General features: G+C 37.6%; 1 protein-coding gene across 1 annotated transcript in view; it reads right to left on the bottom strand.

Moving 5' to 3' along the window:
• LOC127951242 (laminin subunit gamma-1) overlaps positions 1 to 23635 on the bottom strand; it is a 56405-nt gene that overhangs the window by 3344 nt on the left and 29426 nt on the right. The window contains exons 2-23 of the mRNA XM_052549055.1: positions 19828 to 20132; positions 16123 to 16253; positions 12621 to 12787; positions 11211 to 11399; positions 10668 to 10785; positions 10378 to 10476; positions 8680 to 8816; positions 8430 to 8552; positions 8148 to 8337; positions 7536 to 7648; positions 7169 to 7390; positions 5719 to 5907; positions 3047 to 3292; positions 2349 to 2502; positions 2100 to 2242; positions 1822 to 2000; positions 1580 to 1736; positions 1254 to 1459; positions 1085 to 1164; positions 857 to 994; positions 611 to 755; positions 380 to 529 (exon numbers count right to left, since the gene is read on the bottom strand). Of these exons, the coding sequence (XP_052405015.1) occupies positions 380 to 529; positions 611 to 755; positions 857 to 994; positions 1085 to 1164; positions 1254 to 1459; positions 1580 to 1736; positions 1822 to 2000; positions 2100 to 2242; positions 2349 to 2502; positions 3047 to 3292; positions 5719 to 5907; positions 7169 to 7390; positions 7536 to 7648; positions 8148 to 8337; positions 8430 to 8552; positions 8680 to 8816; positions 10378 to 10476; positions 10668 to 10785; positions 11211 to 11399; positions 12621 to 12787; positions 16123 to 16253; positions 19828 to 20132 (3581 nt within the window). The remainder of the gene's footprint in view (positions 1 to 379; positions 530 to 610; positions 756 to 856; positions 995 to 1084; positions 1165 to 1253; positions 1460 to 1579; positions 1737 to 1821; positions 2001 to 2099; positions 2243 to 2348; positions 2503 to 3046; positions 3293 to 5718; positions 5908 to 7168; positions 7391 to 7535; positions 7649 to 8147; positions 8338 to 8429; positions 8553 to 8679; positions 8817 to 10377; positions 10477 to 10667; positions 10786 to 11210; positions 11400 to 12620; positions 12788 to 16122; positions 16254 to 19827; positions 20133 to 23635) is intronic.

Here is a 23635-nt window from a genome sequence, read left to right as displayed (position 1 = left end):
GTCTAAAAATAATGCTATTCATAAAATGTCAAGCTTTATCAAACATCTCAAAAAGTAACTCGCACCATGAGCAGGTTTCAGAAGAACAATGTCTGAGTTCATGGTCCAGCTCTTTCATTAAGAGCATGCCATTTAACTCAATCAGATTAGGATGAGAGTATGGACGATGGCCAGTGCTATCTCTTGTCTCTCATCAGTATCATTTAAATGGCTCCTGGGTCTCATGGCATGTGCTTGACTCGAACATATTAACCATGTGCAAGAGCTGCAACTAAATATTCTCATTGTTCCTTAAAAAATATTTGAGCACCACTAATTCCAAAAAACGAAGACACTAAAAACTAAAACAAGTACATTAAAAGTCGAAAAGCATATGTACCTGTTGCTCGGTCTTTCCCTTTTCGAGTAGTTTGCGGACTTCTGTCTCTTTGCCCCTCAGGTCCTCTCTCAGGTCGTTGTACTCCTTCTCAGTCTTGTCGATCAGTTTGTCCAGGTCTGATGCCTCCTTCTTTATCTTATTGGCCTCATCCTGAAGGAAATTCGAGAGATCGGATTATAGATGCATCCGGGTCGATTCGGTAAGAATTATAATACATGATGAAATCAGCACCTCTAATGTTTTGGTGTCGATTGGGGGCAAGCTGGTCAGGTTAGCGTAGATCTTCAGAGCTTTGTTTCCCGCCTCTTCTGCCTCAGCTTGCACTTTAGCAGCCTGCTTCTCCAGGTTCTTGGCCAGATCCTTGGCTTCAACATATCTGAGCGCATTTGAACGGCATTTTAGACCAGCTGCATTTGAAATACCTTCTTCAAATCAGGTGACAGAACACTGACAAGAGAAGAAAGTCACAAGACATACTTCCTGTTGAGTTCGTCAATGTCGCCGCTTGTTTTGTTCTCGCCGTCGAGCGCCTTCTTTAGCATATTAAAGGCTTTAGTGGACGTGTCATTGGCGTCCTTCGCGATCTTCTCAATCTGATCTGCGTCTGCTTTATGTCTGTGTAAAGGGCCGGAGAAAAATGTGAAATAAAACTGTATTAGGTGGTAAGAAAAGTCTATAAACACAGCATGGTGTACTGTAACTCACTTTTCGGACAGTTTGCGGGCTTCCTCTGCCAGAAGTGTCATATTGTTTGGATCTCCAGAGGTTGTGGGTATTTTAATGTCCTATGGGAGCAGACAAAAAGGCTGATATTTTAATGGACTCCACTACCATTAGCTGAAGGTATAATGTGTGGGAGTAGTAGACATCTCACCACTTTGCTGATGGCCTCCTTGGCTTTGTCCAGCTCCTCTCTAGCGGTGCTGATCAGGTCCTCTGCGTCACGCACTCGGTTCCGTGCTCGATCTGCCTGCGTTCCCGTGTTGTCCACGGTGTTCTTGATGTTCTGCAATCGGTTCCACTGGTTGTTCAGGGTCTTGTTGATGTTGTTAAGACGGTCCAAAAGGCCTTTATCCACTTCTGTATTACAATAGTGAAAGATGATAGAATATATAACAAAAATATAACACTTTTTTTTCTTATTTCATATAGTGAATCAACATGACATGAGCAGAATTATACTACAGTGAAAGACGGTACCTTTGCTAGCCTGAGCCTCTTCCAGTAAGTCCATTATAGTTTTCTCTGCCTCCTTCAGTCTGTCCTCAAAGGCCTTGTCACTCACTGTATTCTCAGTGTTGTCCAGGTTATCGATCAGATTCTGTAAGTCATGAAGCTTCTGTCTCTGCTGGTTCACCTGTACAGAAAAAAAGAGAGGTTTTAGATGTAGTATATTCTGTTATGAAACAAAACGTGCTGTGTTAATAAGACAAATCTCTTGCCTTGTCTCGGACCAGGCTGTAACAGTTGGGACACTGCTGGCAGCCTGGTGTGGAGCGGTTGTAGAAGTAGTTCTCCTCGCACATGTCACAGCGAGCTCCCACAAAGCCTGGGAGACACTGACAGCGGCCGTCTTCCTTGCACTGAGCAGACTCCGAGCCTTCTGGGTCACAGTCACAGGCTGCGAAAGCAAACAAATAATAAATGGAGCAAATCTAAACTTGAAGATGAATTATAAAGCAATTCTGCATTTAGTAGAACTGCTGATAAGGCAACGTACGCTTGCAACCCGACGAACTGAATCCAAAGAAGTTGACCTCACAGCGCTCGCAGTGTTGACCTGTGACCCCAGGCTGACACTCGCACTTGCCGCTAACGATATCACACTGGCCGTTTGTGGAGCCAATAGAGTTGCAGTTGCATCTGGGGAAACACATGTAAAGATTTGTTTTAAAAACGTGCAGATCTGTCGAGCTTTCTTTTGTCAAAACGATATCACTAGGATAAGAGAGAGAAAGAAATCAAATACCGTTCACAGCCCTTGCCGCTCTGGAGGTTGTAGAAACCAGGCTCACATGCACTGCAGTCTCTGTTAATGACATGGGGAAGACACTGACACTGACCCGTCACCTGAGAGCAGGTCGTCTTCTTGTCCACTGTCCCGTACGGAGAGCACGAGCATGCTGCAGAGGTGGAAAAAGAAAAGGTTTGAAAAAAAACTAATAAGAACTAACTTTTAAACATTTGAAATTACAACAATGTTTCAGAATATCGCAGTTCTTAAATGTAGATTTGATCAAATATATGAAGTTTTGGTGATCCTAAGAGACTTTTTTCAAAAACAAAAATTGTACTGACCTTAAAGGTCTTTTTTTTTTGGTTTTATAGAAAAATAGAGTGAAAACTGAAATACTGCAAAAAAAAATATTACATAAAAAAAAATTTTTTTTTACAAAGTTTTTTTTCTATTTTGAAATTCAATTTATTCATGATATGGAAGAGCTGAACAGCCATTACTTCAGTCTTCACATGATCCTTCAGAAATCAGTCTAAGATGCTGATTTGGAAACAGGATTCTGATTAGTTTAAAAAAATGAACATTCATTTTAAAATGGTTTGTAATATTAAATGTTTTTACTGCCACTTTTGAAGAACTTAATGCATCCATGTTAAATAAATTGATTAATTTCATTTTGAACGGTAGTATTTTGTGTTTATTTCACTTACCTTTGCATTTGTCAGATACATTTGCGGCACGGGCATCACCGTAGAAGCCCTCTTTGCAACGGTCGCAGAAGACGCCAGCGGTGTTGTAGATGCACTTGAGGCATTCGCCCGTTTCTCGGTTGCAGTTGCCCACAGCGTTGGGGTCGATGTTGTTATTGCAGCTGCAGGCACGGCACGTCCTGACTCGACCATTTTCACCAAGAGGGTCCCCGAAGAAGCCATCATCACATAGTTCACATCTCTTACCTGGAGACAGATGCAGCAGAAGAGACCACTCTGATTAACTTCGAAAAGTTAAGATATGTATAGAATAAAATGTTATATTATCAGCACAGCTAAACAAATTACCCTGTGGATTAAAACAGATTATTATTTGATTATTCCTCATTTAATTAGTAGATTTGCGGGACGTTATTCATTCTCTTCATGCAGTTTCATCAATCGTTGTGTAATTGCTTTTAAAAGTGATTTTGCTAGTGGGGAGTTGTTTAATAGACTTCGATATATTGTAAAGAATGCAGATGGACCTACTGTAAGTGAGCATGAAAACTTTGAAATAGGCGAGCAGTTTTCATTTCACGCTGGGATAAATTTACAAAAAAACACATCATAGAAATAATCACAGGAAACCGGTACATTATTACTGTATTATATACTTAAATCTCTTAGCTACTTGTGTTGAAGGAGCAGACTGTGCAGTGATGCCACAGGGACTGCACTTAACCATTTCTCCTGTGTTTTTCTCCCTCGCTATCTTGCTTTCAGAACAAGATCCACCTGAAGACTCGCCCTCACAATGAGCCTCTTCACTAGTTTTGGCAAGTCTCTCCCTGTTCTCTGTGTCTTGGTGAAAAAGTGCCATGACTCAATCACACAAGTGTTTAATGATGCTTTTATAGATTCTACAAGAACTCCAATTAAGAATGTATTTGAAATAAATCAATGAAGTAAATTGTAATTCTTTTACTTGAGCCACTGCTAGAGGGGACTGTATAATAGCACATAGAAGAAGTGCTTTTGGGCAATTAGTATTTTCTTATAGAGCAGTACATAATTGGAATACTATACCCATAGAATTTAGAAATATTACATCTCTTGCTCCTTTTTCTGAATCGCTAAAAAGGTGGCTATTGGATAATCTAATATGTCTTCAGAATTTGAAGTAGTGTTTAATTTATTGTATTCTGGTGTTTGTTTTTGCTTTGTGTACTTGTGGTTTATGGTTCTTACCATCGACCTGCCAGGGACTGCAGATGAAAATTAGCCTGAATGGCTAAATCTGGCACATTTACATAGTAAGACTTGTTTTCTCATGATAATTCATGTGTGTTGTCCCTTTTGAAATAAATGAATACAAAATAAAATGTGTTTGTGTAATCTTTAGATCGATCCTGCTGACTATAACCAGGCTTTCACGAAGACTTCAGATGACGACAACCCTTGCGAGGACTTCAGATGAAGCGGACTCTGAATAAACATACACAACTCTCCATGCACTGTAATCAACATGATCACACTATGTAACCATTGCTTTCATTTGTTCATTGTTTCTGTATATTTTTCACTGTTTCTCAATACAGGACCTTACTTAACTGCATGATTTGTAAAGCCTAATTTTAGAACATTTCTGCCATATGAACATTACTTTGGCACAGTTACACCAGAACTCTTGTTTGTTATGTAGAAACATTCATTTTTTTGTGAAGCTGCTTTGAAACAGTGTTTATGTTCAAAAGTGATATACAAATAAATGTGAATTGAACAAAACTTGATGCACTTTTTTTGTAACTTCTATCCAGATCAGTAGGGAAACCATACATTCCCACTCCTTTCTGTGAGTGAAAAACTATAGTGAAGACATGCATTATAGTTTATTATAAATATATAAACAGACTGCTGTAAATAAGTGCATATCAAAAGTCAACACACATAAAATAGATGATTAAATGTGTTCAAATGTTTTAAGTTGTTTTAAATTTGGAATATACTACAAATACATTTTCATATAGGCTATTAATAATTGAGGGATGCACAAGAATCAAAAACATTCAAAAAGTTTAGTTTTCACTTAAAATATCTTCATTTATTTGGAATGAATTTTCTAAGACAACAAACTTAACATTTACCATGAGATTAGTAGAACGACAATGAACATTAAGATGTGTTTGAACTTGACTTACATGCAGGTTATAAGAACACACACACATATTTAACTATATTCATATAGAGAGAGAGTCTGAAGTCACCTTGATAGAAGACCACTATGTCTTTTATATAGCAAAGACAAACTTTTACCATAGTAACTTCAGCCTAAAATATGTTAACAAGGCAGGTAAGTATAAGTAACCACATTAATCCTTAAACATTAGCGGATTAATTATTTTAAAAACAACACTGATAAAACTTCATATGTATACCATGTATACATTATTTTATAAATTATGTAAGTAAATTATTTTATTGTCTACTAATTACCAATAATTACAGTTCTGTCTCTCTAACTCAATGTATTTCAATTGCCCGCTGTGAACTTCCTGGAACTATTTTAGGTTTATGTGAATTTTGGACTTCCGTTGATCCGACTCTCTCTTTCTATGGCTCTGGGCATGATCATGTGCTATATTATTTATTATATGGAATCTCCAAACAGTTTGGATGCTCAGAGCCTGTACCTGTGGTTCCAGTTGGGCAGTTTGTACAGACCACCTCTTTGGTCCTGGGCACCACGGCACACGTGGCACCTGCGGGGCAGGGACAGAGTTTACAGTCTGAAGATGAGCCGACTGTGGAGTCACCGTAGAAGCCGTCTTTACACCTCTCGCAGCTCATGCCGGCGGTGTTGTGCAGGCAGTTACACATTCCTGCAGGTACCAAACAAATTTACCATGTAATACCACACATCACCACAAGATGGCAACATTCTATAAACACAAAGGCAAAAGTAACAGCACTACTCTGATTATTACTGCAGTATAGTACATAGAAAGTGAAGTTTGTGTAGCATGGCATATTTACAGAAATAAAATCCCAAATTATATATTTTTTCAACTTTTAAAGTCTTAAAATGTACACTACCAGTAAAAGTTTTTGAACAGTATGATCTTCTGCTCATTTATTTGGTCCAAAGTACAGCAAAAGCAGTAATACTGTAATTATTTAAATATTTTTACTATTTAAAATAACCGCTTTCTATTTGAATAGATTTTAAAATGAAATTTATTCCTGCATCTTCAGCATCATTTCTCCAGTCTTCAGTGACACATGATCATTCAGAAAACATTCTAATATGCTTATTTGCTTTTCAGTAAACATTTGTATTATTATCAATATTTAAAACAGTTGAGTATTTTTTTTCTCAAGATTTTTTGATGAATAGACAGATCTGAAGATCAGGATTTATCCTTAATAAAAAGCTTTTGTGACATTATGCACTATACATTTCAAAAGCTTAGAGTCGGTATATATTTAAATATATTTTATTTTATTTTTTAATTTTTTTTGGGGGGGGGGGGGTAATAGAAATGAATACTTTTTTTTTTAGCAAGGAAGCTTTAAATTGTTCAAAAGTGATGATAAAGACATTTCTAATGTTTAAAAAAATATTTATATTTTAGATAAACACTTTTACTCAACTTTTTATTCATCAAAGAAACCTAAAAATCCTACTCAGCTGTTTTCAACAAATGATTTCAACAAACAGCAAATCAGAATATTAAAATCATTTCTGAAAAATAATGTAAATGGAGTAATATTCAGCTTTGAAATCACTGGAATAAATTAAATTTTAACATGTATACAAATAGAAAGCAGTTCTTTTAAAAAATATAGATATTTCATCTTTTTACCACTTTTGCTGTATTTTAGATCAAATAAATGCAGGCTTGGTGAGCAGATGGGAATTCTTTAAAAACATTAAAAAAAAATCTTAAATCTAACTTTTTAAACATTTCTGGGTCAAAAAGTCAAAGTACTGTCTAATTAAATTACATCTTTTATTATTTCAGTGCCAACATCCAGATAATAAATAGTGAAATCAATATCCAGTCTCCTGAGAGCAAATGCGTAAATTATATATCAACACTATGGCAATGCAATACAAATAAGTCAGTTGTGATGACAAACCTGTCACAGGGTCGCACGTGTCACTGTGTCCGTTGCAGTTGCAGGGCTCGCAACTGCTAAAGCGGCCCAGCTCAGGTTGGCTCCTCCTATATCCCAGCTCACACTGCTCACAATGCTGCCCCAAGTAACCCTGAGGACACGTACACTTCTCAACCCAACGAGCAGGAGTTCCAGGGCCACGGCGGGCAGTCACCAGAGACACGTTATCTAAATAACCAGCACCTACAGCAGAAACATTATCAAGTATCAGTTAAAATGACCTTAAAAGCTTTGCAGCAGAGAACTCAAGTTCATGGTAATAAATCCAATTATAACCCCTTCATATTTTAAATACAATAGCTCCTCTTCAGTGAATTAGCAGACGTACTTTTTGCGCTGTAGGTTCCCCGAATCATAACCGAAGTCAGATTGTAAAGAAGTTTCTGGAAGTCGGTGTGTTTCAGGGTGGGTCTCCAAGGATAGTCAGTTGTGTCATGGAGTCTAAAGGACAAGAGAAGACATTTGATGAACATTTCAAGTACATCAGATAAGCTACACATATGCATAAATCTACTGAGCAGCAAAAAGGTGATACAGATAAATATGCCATTTAATGATGATTTTTATGATGCATTTAATTTTCATAAATAATTGAATGTTTGTAATTTACAACATGAACTTAATAATCATTGAAGAACCCAGGAAAAAATTTATACAATTTTTTAACTTTCATAACAATTAAAGATGTTTCTTGGGCACCAAATCAGAATCTAAAATTTTTTTTCTGAAGGATCATGTGACACTGGAGTAAGGGCTTCTGATTAGGCCTTTTTTTTCAGAATTTAAAATATATCAAAATGTGAAAGTTATTTTAAATTATAATAATATTTCACAATACATCACTGTTTGGTGTATCTTTATGAATGTTTATATGTCAATCTTAGTTGATTTAAGCAATTACCAGCCCTAGTTTTCACAAAAGGGAGCTTGAAGACCTCACCTAAACACAAAGGTTTGTGTCTCCTCTCCTGGGTAGGAATTGCCCTGGGCAATAAGTGGCACAGCAACACGATGCCCGGCCCCTACCAGCACAATGTCCTCCGCTGACAGTCGAGCATCATGTCTTTGAATCCTGAAGTTCAGCGTCAGGTTCTGACCATAGCTCAGCAGCTGATTACCAAGAAATTTCTCTACAAGAAAACATCCCAGATGATTAGAGCAGTCTAATTCATTAAACCCTCTGCCCCTTTGACAAACAGAGGAAACAATGTGTCCAATATACCTGGAGCCACAAAGTAGATGGGGAAGTAATCTTCTGAGATGAGTGAGATTTCTTGAGAGGTGGGTGACCACTGCACGGGAACGCTAGAGCCGTCTCTCTGCTGTCCCTTCCAGCCCTCTTCATCTTTTCAAAGATATACAGAAGATATATTATTAATACTCCATGTCACAATCCTCGAAACTGTGGCTGATTTTACATTAGTGCTAGTATAGCATCAGTAATTAGTATAAACAGGGTGTTGGATACTCACCCCTGTCAAAGGTAGAGGTGATTGTGTGTATGTGGTAGCCATCGGCACTTTCACACACGGTGGAATGATGGAAGCAGAAGCATGGAGTACATCCCTGGGGATTCTGGGGGTCCAGGTTAAAGTAGCCCAGTTTACACCTGAGAGAAAGACGCATAATGAGTTAATTTGTAAAGTTCAGGGACATTTGAATTATTGTCATGCTAATTGATATTCAAATTATTGTCTACATAAATACAATTATTACTACAGTTTTTTTTTTTCTTTACATGTTTCAAAACCATCATACACACATCTGTGGTTGAAATGTTGTGATATGGTATTTATTAAATTATTGAGAAATACAGTTTTTAGATATGTATGTGGGCCCCACAGGTCATAACGTGTAGGTTGTGTGAAGTAAGCAGGGCATCAGTTAACATCAGTGAGATCATCGTGAGGCCTCTAAAAACAGGTCACACACACAAATCAAGAGCTGTCGCCTCAGACACACACTCCTTTCTTCCTTCCTGAATCTGTCTTTTCACTTCTCCCCCTTTGTCTGTGTCTCATGAGTATATACTGCAGGGATTATCCAGTTCATGTGTGGCCAAACTTGGTGACTGAGAGGAATGTCACAGTCGACATGTGAATGAAAGGTTAGAGTTTTTTTTTTTTTGTGCAAAGTGCAAGGCAAAAGAAAGCAGGAGAGCTGGGATTATGGAAAAATCAAACTGGAAATGCCAAATATTTGGGATGTATGCTTAAATGAAGGCTGCCAGTCAATGAAAAAATATCCAACCAAATATCTATTTCAAATAAATGCTGTTCTTTTGAACTGTCCATTCATCAAATAATAATGAAAAAATATATCATGATTTTTACTAAAATATTAAGATGTAGAACACTGATAACATGTTTTGCACCACATTATCATATTAGAATGATTTTTTTAAGGATCACGTGACACTGAAGATTGGAGTAATGGCTGTTGAAAATTCAGCTTGGCCAGGAATCAATTTCATTTTATAATACAATAAAACGAAAAAGTTTTTAAATAAAAAATAAAATGCAAATAAATGCAGCCTTGGTGATTGTAAGAGACTCCTTTCAAAAAGGTGATTTTTTTTTAATCATGCTAAATTACAGACACATAATGAAACATTTAGAGAAGGGCCATCACAGTCAACAAGCAGAACACTAGGCTAGTTAAACTTTGGTGACTGCAAGTCTGGAGGCCCTACATGGTCTGGCTGAGGGCTCTCTGCTGGGAAACCTTTGCCATCCCTGAGCTATTTTCTCTTCCATCTGACACTGAGAGTCCTAATTCTGTTTCTCAGACACACACATGGCCTCAGAGCCTCTGTGTGTCACCCACATAGGGACTTTCCATAAGAAAAACAGCGTAGACGTCAGATGCCCCTTATAAACATCTGTTAATAAAAGCTTTGACAGACATCCTCATAACAGAGCAGGAGCTGAAAGGTGCGCAATCTTTATGGGGCGTTTGGAGCATTGATGTTCAAGTTAATTCTGTTGATGATTCGCTTCTAATTTGAGAAAATATTTACAATTTTTTAGTAATTATAACTTTTGTCCTTGTGAACAAGTCAAGTATATGGACAACACTAACAGCAGGAGTGTTAAAAAACAAAAACAAAGCAGTTACCACTGTGTGTGCGAACATGTGCATGAATGTTTTTCTAAAGTAACGAGTCTGACCTGTCACAGTTGAATCCATCTACATTTTCCTTGCACTGGCAGCGTCCAGTCTGGGCATCACACTCCTGCGTGCTTCCGGATGGATTACAAGAGCAGGATCTGGAGAGGGAAAAGAGGGAGCAAGAAGGTTAAGGAGAAGGAATCAACTGATTAATGGGTCTGCTAATCGAATATAACCTTCTCGAACAGAAGGACAACTTCTGGAGTCCTTGAAAAGTAACAAAGTGTAAAAACGTTTTGCAGGTTGGTGGTTTAAGCCACACAAGCATGGATGAGTTAAAGCACTTTACCCGCAGCCAGCCTCAGTCAGTGTGTGGTACCCAGGCTGGCATCTGTCACACTTATCTCCCATCACTCCGGGCTTACAGCTACATCTGCCAGTGTGGTCACACTGGGTACTAACAGAACCTGTAGACGAAGAACCAGTAAAATAAATGGTTACAAGCACAAGTTCTGGGGGCCTGTTTACATTTACACTAAAACAAAATGATAAAATGAAAAATAATCCCTATTGGCTCCATCGGACATTGCATTATTGTTTGTCACACTATTCGGTTTCTTGATTTTTCTCCTCAAGTCAAAAAATAAATAAAAAAATTCAACAAATACAAGACAAAAGAAAACGAAAAACAAAACAAAAATAAGAAAAAAAACAACAACAAAATGAAAAATACAAAACTGAAACAAATACAAAACAAAAAAGAAAAACTAAGCAAAACAAAGCTCAAACTAAACAAACCAACATAACAAAACAAAAGATAAAACAAAGCTAAACAAGCACTTTTTAAATGCATCTTCCACCTTGGGCTGGTGCAGTATGTCTTGTTACGCACCAACAGGGTTGCAGCCGCAGGAAAGACAGCGCTGTCCAGAAGGGTCTCTGTAGTAGTTATCCAGGCATCGCTCACAGTTCGGCCCATCCGTATTGTCAGCACAATTGCGGCAGTGGCCTCCATGACCAGTGGCACGATAAAGCTCAGGATCGTAGTAACATTCGCCACTCTTTCCATTACAGTTACAAGCTGAAACAGACAGACAACCTCAAGTCAGAACTCCTATGTAAAACTCCCAGGGGTGGCATTAATGTGACTATTACGCACACAATCACACTTGTACATGAAATAAATGCTTGAAAAATCTGGGGTGGTAAAGGAACTGAATTACACAGATGTGGTTTGGCATTCATCAGGATTTCGAGAAAGATTTCTGCTTGAGCAATTAGTGGACATGTTCATGAGAGAGAATTGGAAAGAGAGACAGTGGAAATAAGATGATGGAGGAGCAGGAGCTGTGTGGAGCGTGAGAACACTGGGTCTCTCGGGCTGCTGTACATCAGATGTGCACATTAGTCATGCATTTCCAAGAAGTGCCTGCATGCATGTGTCCAAAGAAGGGGAGGGGGGACACCAAACACCCCTTCCATATACAATATAACTTTGGTTTAAGAAACCAAAAATGACTCCGTACAGAGGAGGTCAGTCTGTGGGGAAAGACTGGAGTTCTCAATGTACTCATGACGGAGGTTTTAAAAAACGTGTTTTGTTAAACCCGTATAACTATTTTTTTTTTTTCCATGAAGTACAACAGAAGGCATTATCGTGGGCATGATTTTCGAGCATTTGCTTTCCACACATGGAAAATAAATGGTGATTTATATGCTAGCTTAAAAAAAAAAACATTAAATCTTCATTAAAATGCATTAAAAGAGTTTCATATGACTTGTGCACTAGCCTGAGTTTTCTGAATATATACATTAACTAGTGAGAGGAACAGAATCTCATTTGCAGTCTTATTATAGCATGACTGAGATTTGAGATCTCTGGTAGAAAAAAATAGCAGTGAATAACATTAACAAATATTGCTTATTGCTGCTGTTTTAAAAATGTAATAATAATATAAAAAACATTTAAATTCAGCAAATGTTCAGTAATTCAGTCATTTAATTAAATTCAGTAAAAAAAATACATATATATATATTTATACATTTTTTTTTTAAGTGTTAATTGGTAGTGTGTATAGAAACAAAATATTTAGAATATAGGGCACAAATCTGTTTTTAATAAAAGGTTATGATTATTACTCCAAAACTTATTGAGCTTGGCAATAATATAAAAGGGTAATTTTTATACAGGTCTAGAATGATATGATGGTATATAATCACAATTTTCATTTGTTCCTTGACATGAGGAAAACCACTATTTTTTCGAGAAAAAGAAGACTAAACACTGAAAACCTGAACTTACGCAGACACTCGTTGGCATTGTCACCGGTGGCTCTCCTCCAGGGACGGTCATTGTAGAAGGGCTTGCACACGTTGCAATCTGGTCCCTCTGTGTTGTGTTTGCAGTTACACACCAGCTTGCTGCGCTCATTCTTCACACACTCGCTGGCATGGCCGTTACACTTGCACCTGGGTGGGAAGGGGGAAGGTGACAGACCGGTCAGGTGCAAAAGGGCCACCACACAATGACAGGGCACACTTACCGTATGTGTACACATCCTGCCTCTGTTGTGTGTAACACAAACCAAGCAGGCACAAACGTGCCACAAAGCTGTTCAAACACAGAGCCTATCACTGAAACGTCACTGCACCTTTGTTTTGAGATTGAGTAGCTGATGTCTGTGTCTTTATCCTGCCTGCCCTTTGATACAGCGGCAGAGAATATGCAGTAGTACAGTACAGCACCACTACAGTATGCAGTGTTTTTTTTTAATCCTTTTAACCTTCAGTAAATATTGCATATTATAGTACATCAAGCTGGAAATGTATTTAAACTTTTTTGTTTTTGTTTGCAATAGAATATAAAAACACAAGGAATTACAGCATCTTAAAAGCAGTCCATATGACTTAGAGCAATATATTTCAAGTCTTCCACTCTAGTATTTTTATTCAAATTCAGTGATAAAATTTTATATTTTAATATATTTAATTTTTTAATATTATTTAATATTTAATTAAAGGGATGGTGATATCTTATTTGCAAAATACCGGTTAATATTCTCCCCATGACAAGAATTAGTCTTTCCGCGATAATAACGATAAAGCCTAGTAGTGCGGAGCGTCATGGCGGAAGGCAGACTTGAAATTGTGGAGGAGCACATTGCTATAGGAGGAGCTCCTTCTACAATCTGGAATGGGTCTGATCAGGGCTGTAAGAGTGCAAAAAATAAATAAATTATTCAGTCTGAGCCTTAAATAAATGTACTACAGTAGCACAGGTTTGTATGTATATGAGCCTATTTACAAACCGGTTGTCCAACAATTTCATAACATACGTTGAGTTTTTTAAAGAAATTTTTGTGATCAGACGTGGTTCCATATCACAGAATGAGGCAGAAATCATAGCATTTTATATTATTGTATACAGTGATAAAGTGATAATGTAGATTAGCATTGTATTATAAATATAATTTATCCTAAAAATACCCAAGATCAGTTGACCTATTTGATCGATCACTTCACTATTACACTGACTCGACTCTTTACACGGTTGATGAAGTAAACAATGTTTGATACCAACAGCTTTTCTCCGCCCAGGTTATGCAATAAATCTGACATATGCAACCAGTTAACAGATCAAATATTTAGATACCCCTGCGATCTCCCAGATGAAGGTTAGTTTAAAAGTAAACAACAGTTAAATGTTTAACAGTTTGCAAATGACTTATAATTGTATCCTAATTTAGTTACTTGGTGTTTGGCAACGAATGGCCTAACAAGTAATTCATAACTGATGGCACCTGAATTCATAGCAACAAGTTTATAACTAATAAATTATTTGAATGTTAATCATACATATTATAATATATCATTTGTCAGGTATGCATTGGTATGCAAAATCATGATCCCACTAAACAGCTACTTCAATTATGGCACAGTATTCAGCAATTAAATATTTATTTATCAGTCATTGGACACCTATTTGGAAGTTGAAAAGAAACATTTTAGCTTTTCAACATTTATCAAATGATCAATATGTTTTATTTTTAAATGTAGCCAGAAACTTAATCAGAAACTAGCTACAGAACTTGTCAAGGAGTATTAACCCAACTCCAACCACTGAATCTATTGAGAGACATAGAAGTAAAGTAGACACACAACCGTTTTTATGGATTGCTAAAACACTATAACTAGGCTTTTGAACTAAAATTTCAAAACCATAACACCATTTTTGAAAAAGCACACCCAGACCTGTTTGTGCAAAAGCACAATGTTTAGTTTTTATAGTCACAATAGAAATAACCATAGAAAAAAAGTTATGAATAATTTGTTCAAATTAATTAGCTACTATTTATTCTTTGAACAGTCTAATTGCTCCCATTGAATAAAATGTATAACATTTAATAAAATTGTCTGTGGCTTCATCTTTAATTTCTGTTTTTTACATTGTTCAATCAAATTTTGTGGTTCTTTGTTTTGGCATATTAAATTTGCAACTTGAACAGAATGGTACACAAAATAACATGACAAAAATATACTGAAACATAAACACTATATACAGTGTCACAGATTGGGCACAAAATCTCATTTGTCCACAACTCCACTGAGCAACGAATATATACAGCAACGAATATATTCTCCTCCGGAGAGGACTTGACAGAAGCCTCAGAACAAGAAGGGGCTTGTGCAGCTAAAGTCACCTCTTGCACTTTGTCTCAGGTGATCTTTGGCAAAGCCTCATGGAAAAGGTGAGGAATAACAACTTGGTGGAGGATGTGCACTCATTCTTCCCTAATCCTAATATATATATATATATATATATATATATATATATATATATATATATATATATATATATATATATATATATATATATATATATATATATATATATCTAACATGGTTACAATAAAACTCTCAGGATGCTAAGTTTCTGGTGATCAGATCACTTGAGGAACATATGGCTGTCAGTAAGCACTGATATGTCTGCTGGAAAGGAACTTAGAGGCAGTGAGGCAGCAGGTGTAAATTATTCCCTTCGGCCTTGTTCCCTTCCCTTTCCAGACTCTCTGCCCACCCCATTCCAGTTCCACTGCGCTCTGTAATCCAGCACTCCCAGGCAGGAATGTAGGGAATGTGGGCTATGTAATGGAAATCTGCTCCACATTTCAAACAGATTAAGTTGAAAAGACATGCAATGGTGCACCTAGAGATGTTTCACACTTGCTCAAAATCACTCTGAACGATACCAGCTTCTTCAGCATGTCCTTCATCCCTAAAGCTCACGGTCATAGTATATGGAGGCAAAGATGTAATTTTTTCATTGCTGTAATTAATTGTTCCGTTACTTTTTCGCATATACAGTGGAAAATAAAGACACAAAGAAATCTTGTGCTATTTTCTTAACCTAAGGCTCACACTCACAGAGAGTGAGTTTTCCCATGCAGCAAGATTTTAAAATGAAGCTATGCATCCCAATCAACCTATGTCGCTCAAAGCATGCAAACTCACACCGCAGCGATCTAATCTAACGATCTAAGCGTTGGTTGATTTCTTTTGTTTGCAAACTGAAAAACCTCATATCATCTTTCGGGTCACATGTCCAGCATTCCAGATGGAGCTGTTGATATCCATGGTCTGAGTACAAGGATGATATGTGAATGCTTAATTAAACTATATATTAGCTAACACATGTATGCAGGAGAGTGAAGAAACAGAGATATCCATGACCAGAACAGCTGGAGATTTTGACTTGAACTTGTGTTATGTTCAGAGAGCAACGAGAGTTTAAACGGAAAACGTACCTTCCTCCCACAGCAAAGTCAGAGATGGCGTAGTAGTAGGATTTAAGAACTTTGGGATCGTTGAAAACTTCGTCTCCGAAAGTGTTTAATCTGTTCAGGGCCACTCTGATGTCCGTGGCAGTCACCCAATCCTGATAGAGAGAAACAAAATGACAAATCAGGCATTTAAAAAAATTACAAACTGGGACAATAAAAGCAAGAATGTAGACAGAGAATGGCCAGCCACAGATGAGCATGTAACATTTTAGTTATTACTCTGGTTTTAGCAGGGAAGAATTCTTAAAATCTGATCTGTGTGCAGATGTCTAAAGAAAATAAATCCGTTGGCCTCTAATCTAAACCAAACCTGCTGGAGTCACTTTGAGGCACTAATGTCTGCAGAAAGGTTTCACGGGAAGAGAAAAACACCAGTGTGACATTTAACATGTAAATGTCATGTAGAATGATGTCGCGCAGTACTTGCAGTTGAACTTTGCCTGTTTGCGGCAACATGCTGGGAGCACCAATGGGAATGAATGCAATGGTTTCGCTATAAACCGCGCAAGTTGTTATTTTACAAGTGGAGCTGACAGAATAACACAGGAGGTCAAAGTGGAGCCAGGCAACCCTGTGACGACGGTGAACTTTTTCAGTCCACTAAACCCCTGCTGGAACTGAGGAGGAAACGTCCTTAAGTCATTCTGACACCTTATCCATAGCTGACAGCTGTGATTCAGAGCATGTTCCTGTTTGGGAAGAGAGCCAGTTCTCTTCCACTAGAGAAACAAACATGTTACATAAACACAGATTTATCATGCTGAAATGTGGGGATCATCAATAATATCAGATTAATTTAGGGAAGGGCAGTATGATCAAAATCTTCAAGCAAGGTGTGAGCAATTTAATGTCACTGTTACTGCATATCACAAATTTATTTTTCACAGCGTAATTTTAGCTAAATGTTACATATTTATATTGTTTTAAATTGAGTATATATTAAATAATTTGTAAAATATTTTTTAAAAAAAATATTAAAGCATTACAGTGGCCATCATCTCAGATAATTTTTTTTTAACTGGAGCTGCATAAATAAATCAGTCATCAGAGCAATAACATCTTCATTTTATGTAACGACAAGAATAAATTTAATAAATTTAATAAAAAGAATAAAATTATATAACGAATCACTAAGACTCTAAATGCTGCCTAAATTCTAGAGTCTGAATCGAGTGTTTCAAATGTTTGCACTACTTCATAAGGCCATTTTTAGAGCTTGACAGTTCTAGTCACCATCCGCTTTCATTGTCTGGAAAAGAGCAAACAGGACTCCTATTGTGTTTCGTGGAAAACTTACATCATGAGTTTTAAGCAAAACAATGATGACAGGATTTTCACATTTGACTGCACTTTGACTTTAACCCTTTTCAGCCCCCAAGAAATGTGATGCAACAAAATCTAACCATCAGCACTGCTTGGAAACAAAAGATAGAACATATAAAAGTAACAGCTAATTATTGACAACTAATGATATTAATGACAGATGACGAGTGAAGCCAGTTTGTTGTGGATTATTTTTAAAAGTCCACAAACAAACTAGTCATCTTCACTCCTCACACACTTCTATAAAGGACCTGGCATGACAGCCACATAAACCCACCGAAACAGATCCATTCCTATAAAAAGAGTTCTGGCCTTTGGTATTAATAGCTTTACGACAGATGAGATGTCTGATATGGAATTATCTGGCGACAGGGCTAAAATTGTACATTTGGTAAATGTAACACTACATTTGAAAAACAATGAATAAATAATCACAAAAACAAATGTTTTCCATAATAATACTGCTTAATTTTAATAAAGGTGTCATCATACAAGAATATAAATCTCTCTACCTATATTAAATGCTCTTTTGTGAATTAGAGACCACTTGGATCGACTTGAATTTTCATTGTATGAAAGCAAATTGTGAAAAAAAATGAAAAAAGATACAACTAATTCAAGGAGACACATATTAACACGGATCCAAGCTCTTGCATGTACACTGCACGTTGTCCATCACATGCACACACACTCTTTTCCAGCTGTGTCTGTGCACTGCCAAGCACAATCAGAACGGGGTGGGAAATCTGGGGGTGTCGCCTAGTAACATGTTGCAACTGTTGGCAGTGCTGAGCGAGCGGGAGGCGACGTAGCACCTGGACAGCGCAGCACGGGTCTCACGAACACACAGCAGCCAGCCTGCCTGCTTCCATGCATGAATTCAGCCATACATTCATTGCTGTCCACCCACTCCTGCTCATATCTCACACACTTAACCTCTTTCCGTCTCCCTGTAACCACGGCAGCATCTTGTTTTGGCTCTGCATGCAGCCCGCTTTCTCTGCCTGACAACTAAATTCCATAGTCAGCACGCGGAAGGACTGACTCAGCTCACGTTGGGTTGAGCGTCTGTCTCTTACTCATCTAATTAGTCTGAAAAATGTTATTTTCTGTGGTTGTGGTCTCGGGAAATATATCAAGTTCTGGTGAAATGCAACAGTGTAACAGTAGGATTTGTGCATAACAGTAATTCTGTGGTGTGAAACGGGTAGAAGCATGTCATAAACCTATTTAACAATAAAATGTATGCTTTTATGAAGCAACGTAATACACCTCTGTGAAGTTGGCACCCTATAAAAAGAAATAAATCAACAAAACTATGCCATTAATTTGTGCTACATTTGTGCCGCAAAAAATAATGTGTGTCCTGGTTTGGTCTTTGAGACATTAAACATTATTTTTTTTAATTGCGTGACATTGCTCTCCACCCCATGTTCCCCAAATTGCTCCAAATCAGCACAGTTCGTTTGTGTTGGGTTTGAGCCATTAAAACAAACATTGCATCCATTTTCCTTCCTTAGATATAGCCATAATTAATATCAACATAGATATAAATTGTTATCAGGAGCTGTGATGTTACTCTCCACCCCAATTCGTCTAAATCGCACTATACTGGTGTCATTCATTCGTGCTCGATTTGTGCCGTTGAAATGAACATCATACGTAAATAATTCCCCTTCTTAGAAATAACAAACAATTCAGGACAGTGATGTCACTCTCCACCAATGCCATCCAAATCTTTCTAAACCAATGCCGTTAGATTGTGCTCGATTTGTGCTGTTAAAAGAAACCAAACCAGCACAAACGTTTGTTATTATGGCACAAATGTAGCACAAATGAATGACATAGTGGTTGCTGAAAACTCCGCTAGGAATAAAAAATAAATGCAGACAAATCATCAAGGTAGATGTGATCCACTTCAATCCTACTATTTCACTATTACTTTATAATTTTAGCAATTGTTTAATGATTTTCTGTTATTGCAGTTACAACAGCAACCAGAAAACCAGTAAATACAGTAAATGGAAATTTAGTTTTACTGATATATTTCGCAAATACTCATATCTCTCACATGCAAACGCTTCTAAATTACGAGCTGTTTGTTTGAGGCTCAAACAAACGGAACGTTGCTCAATCTGGACTAAAAAAAAACTTGGAAAAGGAACTTGGCTGCAGTCGCACATTACTACACAACAACACATCTGGAAACTGAGTTTTCGATTCCCACCAATAACTTTGTTACGTCTGAGACTGTGAATGGTGTGAACGCTTTTCATGACTGAGTTAAGAGTAATCCAGGGAAGGTGAGTGAGAGCTCAAAAAGAGAAACATAGAAGGCTGGTTTACCTGCAGTACAGGGCTGTTGTCAAAGTTATATGCACTGGGTCGGCCCTCGAGTGTCGAGAAGGCCACGTTTCCTCCGGTGAGAGGCGAGATGTCGCTAAACTCATCTGTGCACAGAGCCTGCTGCTCGTCCTCACCGGTGCGGATGAAGCCACGGTTTATTTTGCTGAAGGTCTTCTCGCAGGAGCCGCTGTAATACTGGTAGGGGATCCAGGGCCCGTCTTGACTAGTGCGCTTGTAGATGGCAAAGCTCTCAGGACGGCTGGTGTGAAACTTCAGACGCACATAGGTGATGTCGAAAGACTTGCCTAGAAAAAGAGAGAACGCATTATTGAGCGTTACAGTTGATTCTTCATTCCTTCAAAACACACACACACAAAAAAAAAAAACTAAAATGTAACAGTATAAAAGCAATGAACTGGGGATGGAAGGATCATTACCAGTCTTAATATTTAATGCAAACAAGGGAAAGACACAGATAAGAATATGATCAGATATGGTGAGGATATGCAGCATATATTTAGGTAAACAGACATGAGATGTGCTCTATAATGTAGAGGGACTGCAAGGCAGATATCACACAGACAGACCGGTAGTAGTGTCTGCAGACTAAAAGTAGAACGGAGTTCAGATAAAGCGAAAGATGAAAGATGACTGGATACCATATGCTCTCTTTCCTAAACAATCTGTGCTTGGGTATGGCGCACTAGCAGATAGAGCTGGATTCAAGGACTGGATAAGACACTAAGTCAGCCGTGCAGGTTTCAAACATACACACATCTCTGACAGACTGCCCAGAAAAAGGGATCAAGGTTAAGCAGACAAGCCTGAATTTACACACAGCTGGCATAATGTCATGCAAACATAACCTCGTTTCACTCAAAATGCCTAAGAGCTCCTTCCTGTCTGATAAGATCTGCAAATCCGTGCCCTCAAATTTCCATTGTCCTGGTCAGGACCATAACCACCTTAGAAATTAGATGGGGACGCCTCAATTTTCAAATGATTGTGGCATAATGTTTTTGGTGTATTATTTATTCAAAATACAATGAAATGTATAAATACAATCACCTGCATACACCACTTCTATGATGAGCATGTTTGTAATTTCGGACTTTTTGGATTAGTTCAGGTTGTAAAATGTGTTCATGGTGTTTATGAATTAATTTATATAATAAAAAAAAAGGAAAATCAAAATATTCACCATATACACTACCTTTCATTTTCAAAACATGGCGCATTTTAAACGTTTTTTTGCTTTAAATCTCTTTTTATCCTTTTTAAACAACCTTTTTTAAAATCTCTGCTGCAATTTGAATCATTTCATCATCAACCAGCCTAAGCTATTATACGGAGCGTGTACAGACATATTTTTTCATGTCTGAGCAAGCTGTGTGTGTTTGGGAGAGACTGCAACCAGGGGCCAAATGGAAATGGTATGGAGAGACATCATTTATTTAGCGTGAAGAAAATGACACCATCTTTCAGCAAGGCCACGGGGGTGATTTGGGGGGACGAATGTTTGTTCTAGCAAAGAATTTGCTCTCCAAACAATTCTGCAAAAAACTAGGATCAACTGTGTGTTAAGTACATACACAGAGATTGCATCAAAAAGTTAAACTACAGCTAAAACAGGGACTGATTTAAAGCAATGACAAAGAGACTCATACCTTGCAGCAGTCTCTGAGGGCACTATGGCTGTTAACATGAAAATGAACTTGCTGGCTTTTAGGAGCCCTCGGCACACATCATGCTTCAAGGTCAAAGTTTAAGAGAAGTGAGAGAGATTTTTACAACAGGGCGTGCACTTTATGCTTTTCTGTCATTAAATGAGTTGAAAATGCCTCACGTAGTGCTTAACAAAAGTTGAAAATGACTCAAAGGTGAATCAAAGATTTCAAAGGATCAATCAGCACAAAATAGATAGTTATCAAGCTCCGAAAGGAATAGTAAAAAAAAAAAAAAAACACAACAACAAAAAAAAACAGAACTTCTTCATAACATTTTTTCTTTACACAAGCTCATGTAATATGGACGCGGTTTTCAATTAAAGTGGATGTTGACATTTTGCTATCCAACTATGCTAAACAAATTCATGATGTTAATGTTTAAGATAAAAAGCACTTGCACTATATATACAACATAAACATTGCTTAAAAAAATAAAAATACTTTCCTCAAAAATTAACATTGTCAATTATGTTACATCCCAACTTAGGGACCAACATAAAAAAAAAAAAAAAATTTTTTAAAACAAACTGCAATAGCCATTGATGAAATATTTGAGAAAAAGCAAAAGCAACAAAATTCATTCAAGAGTAAATCAATTTTTTTTTTTTTGGACCCCATTGACCTTCATTGTATGGACAAAAGCATATTTTGTGTTTTACATAACTGGGTTAGGAGAAACATTGAGGTGAGTAAACGTGAGATTTTTTTATGTTTGAGTGAAATATCATTTTAAGTGACCAGAAACATAAAAACACGATTGCACTGGCCTTTGCAAAAAAAATTAAAATGATGTTGGTCACGCTCATGAAATAAGACAGTATTCCCTTGCATGCACACGGAAAAATTCCAGGACAGCATAACAGAGTGTCAAAAGGTTTTTTCCAGCAACAGTTTTATCCAATAGTTCCAATAGTTTCAAATTCTACTTCTCTCTTGGCGGACAACTTACTCTTACTCACAACCCTTATCCAGATGTTTTCAAGCCATTATTTTACCTTTATTTGTTTCATGATCATATCGTAACGCACTGCAAGTCAAGTGCAAACTTGAAAGAACATTGGGCCTAAACAGGACCATTTCCCATTCAAGTGTTGCTCTGAACACTGGAACAACCCAAGGCTTCCACGTATGGCACTGCTATGCCATGGATCCGACAAAAGCAGGATGACTTTTAAAAACTTTATACCCAAACAGCGTTCACATGTGAGTCGTACATGTTCTTTTGCTGACTGCGCTGGCGTCACGGTGAACAGTGCCATCATTGATGCCTCACCTCTGAAGTCTCCCCGGCATTCTTACAAAACAAGACAATCCAAATCTTTTGGCAAAGCCTTGAAGAATCGAGCCAGAAGCTGGCTGAGAGGAAAACAAAAAAGCTCCTTCACGTAGCCAATGCGCTTCAGGGGAACAGACAAAGAGCACTTGAGCATTGACTCGTAGTGCTCACTGGAGCTCAAAGGCATGAGTGAAGCCAGGGCACACATGAAGAGCAAAGGGTCTGGCCCTGTGGGGGACATTGCACTGGACGGTCTTTGAACTTACACTTGATGACATCTCATCTTTGTCACCAAGCCATTGAAAACTAAGAGGGTGTGATTTCAGGGTCTACATGAGGCCCTTTCACACTGCCATTCCGGCAAGTACACGGGTAAAGTTTTCTGGCAATTGTTCCTGGGTCGCTAGATTTTGCACTTTCACACTGCCAATGATTACCCGGGATATGTGCGTGCTTTCACACACAACCCGTAAAGATCCCGTAACGACACGTGTAAGGGCGTGACGTGTAATGTACGAGCCGAAAACGTGCCGTATGAAAAGGGGCTATAGGGTTTCAAACATCTCCAAACAATGTTGAAATGATTATAACAGTCAAAATAATTACAATTTAAAATTATATCACTGCAGCAAAGGTGATAAGAGGAGGTTTTAAAAAAAAAAGGAAAAAAAAAAGAAAAGAAAAGAAACATCTTAAGAAATATGCAGTCAGCTTAAAAAAAACATTGGAAACCTGATGTTCTCGTGATCCCTAAAATATTGCACATCCTTTGGGCGATTAATCATTTCCTTTGGGTCAGCAAAGC

Source organism: Carassius gibelio, chromosome B2 (genome assembly GCF_023724105.1).
Source record: "Carassius gibelio isolate Cgi1373 ecotype wild population from Czech Republic chromosome B2, carGib1.2-hapl.c, whole genome shotgun sequence".
In the NCBI taxonomy this organism is placed as follows: domain Eukaryota; kingdom Metazoa; phylum Chordata; class Actinopteri; order Cypriniformes; family Cyprinidae; genus Carassius; species Carassius gibelio.
Note: the sequence above shows the minus strand (reverse complement) of the source record. Positions and strands in the feature narration are given on the sequence as shown.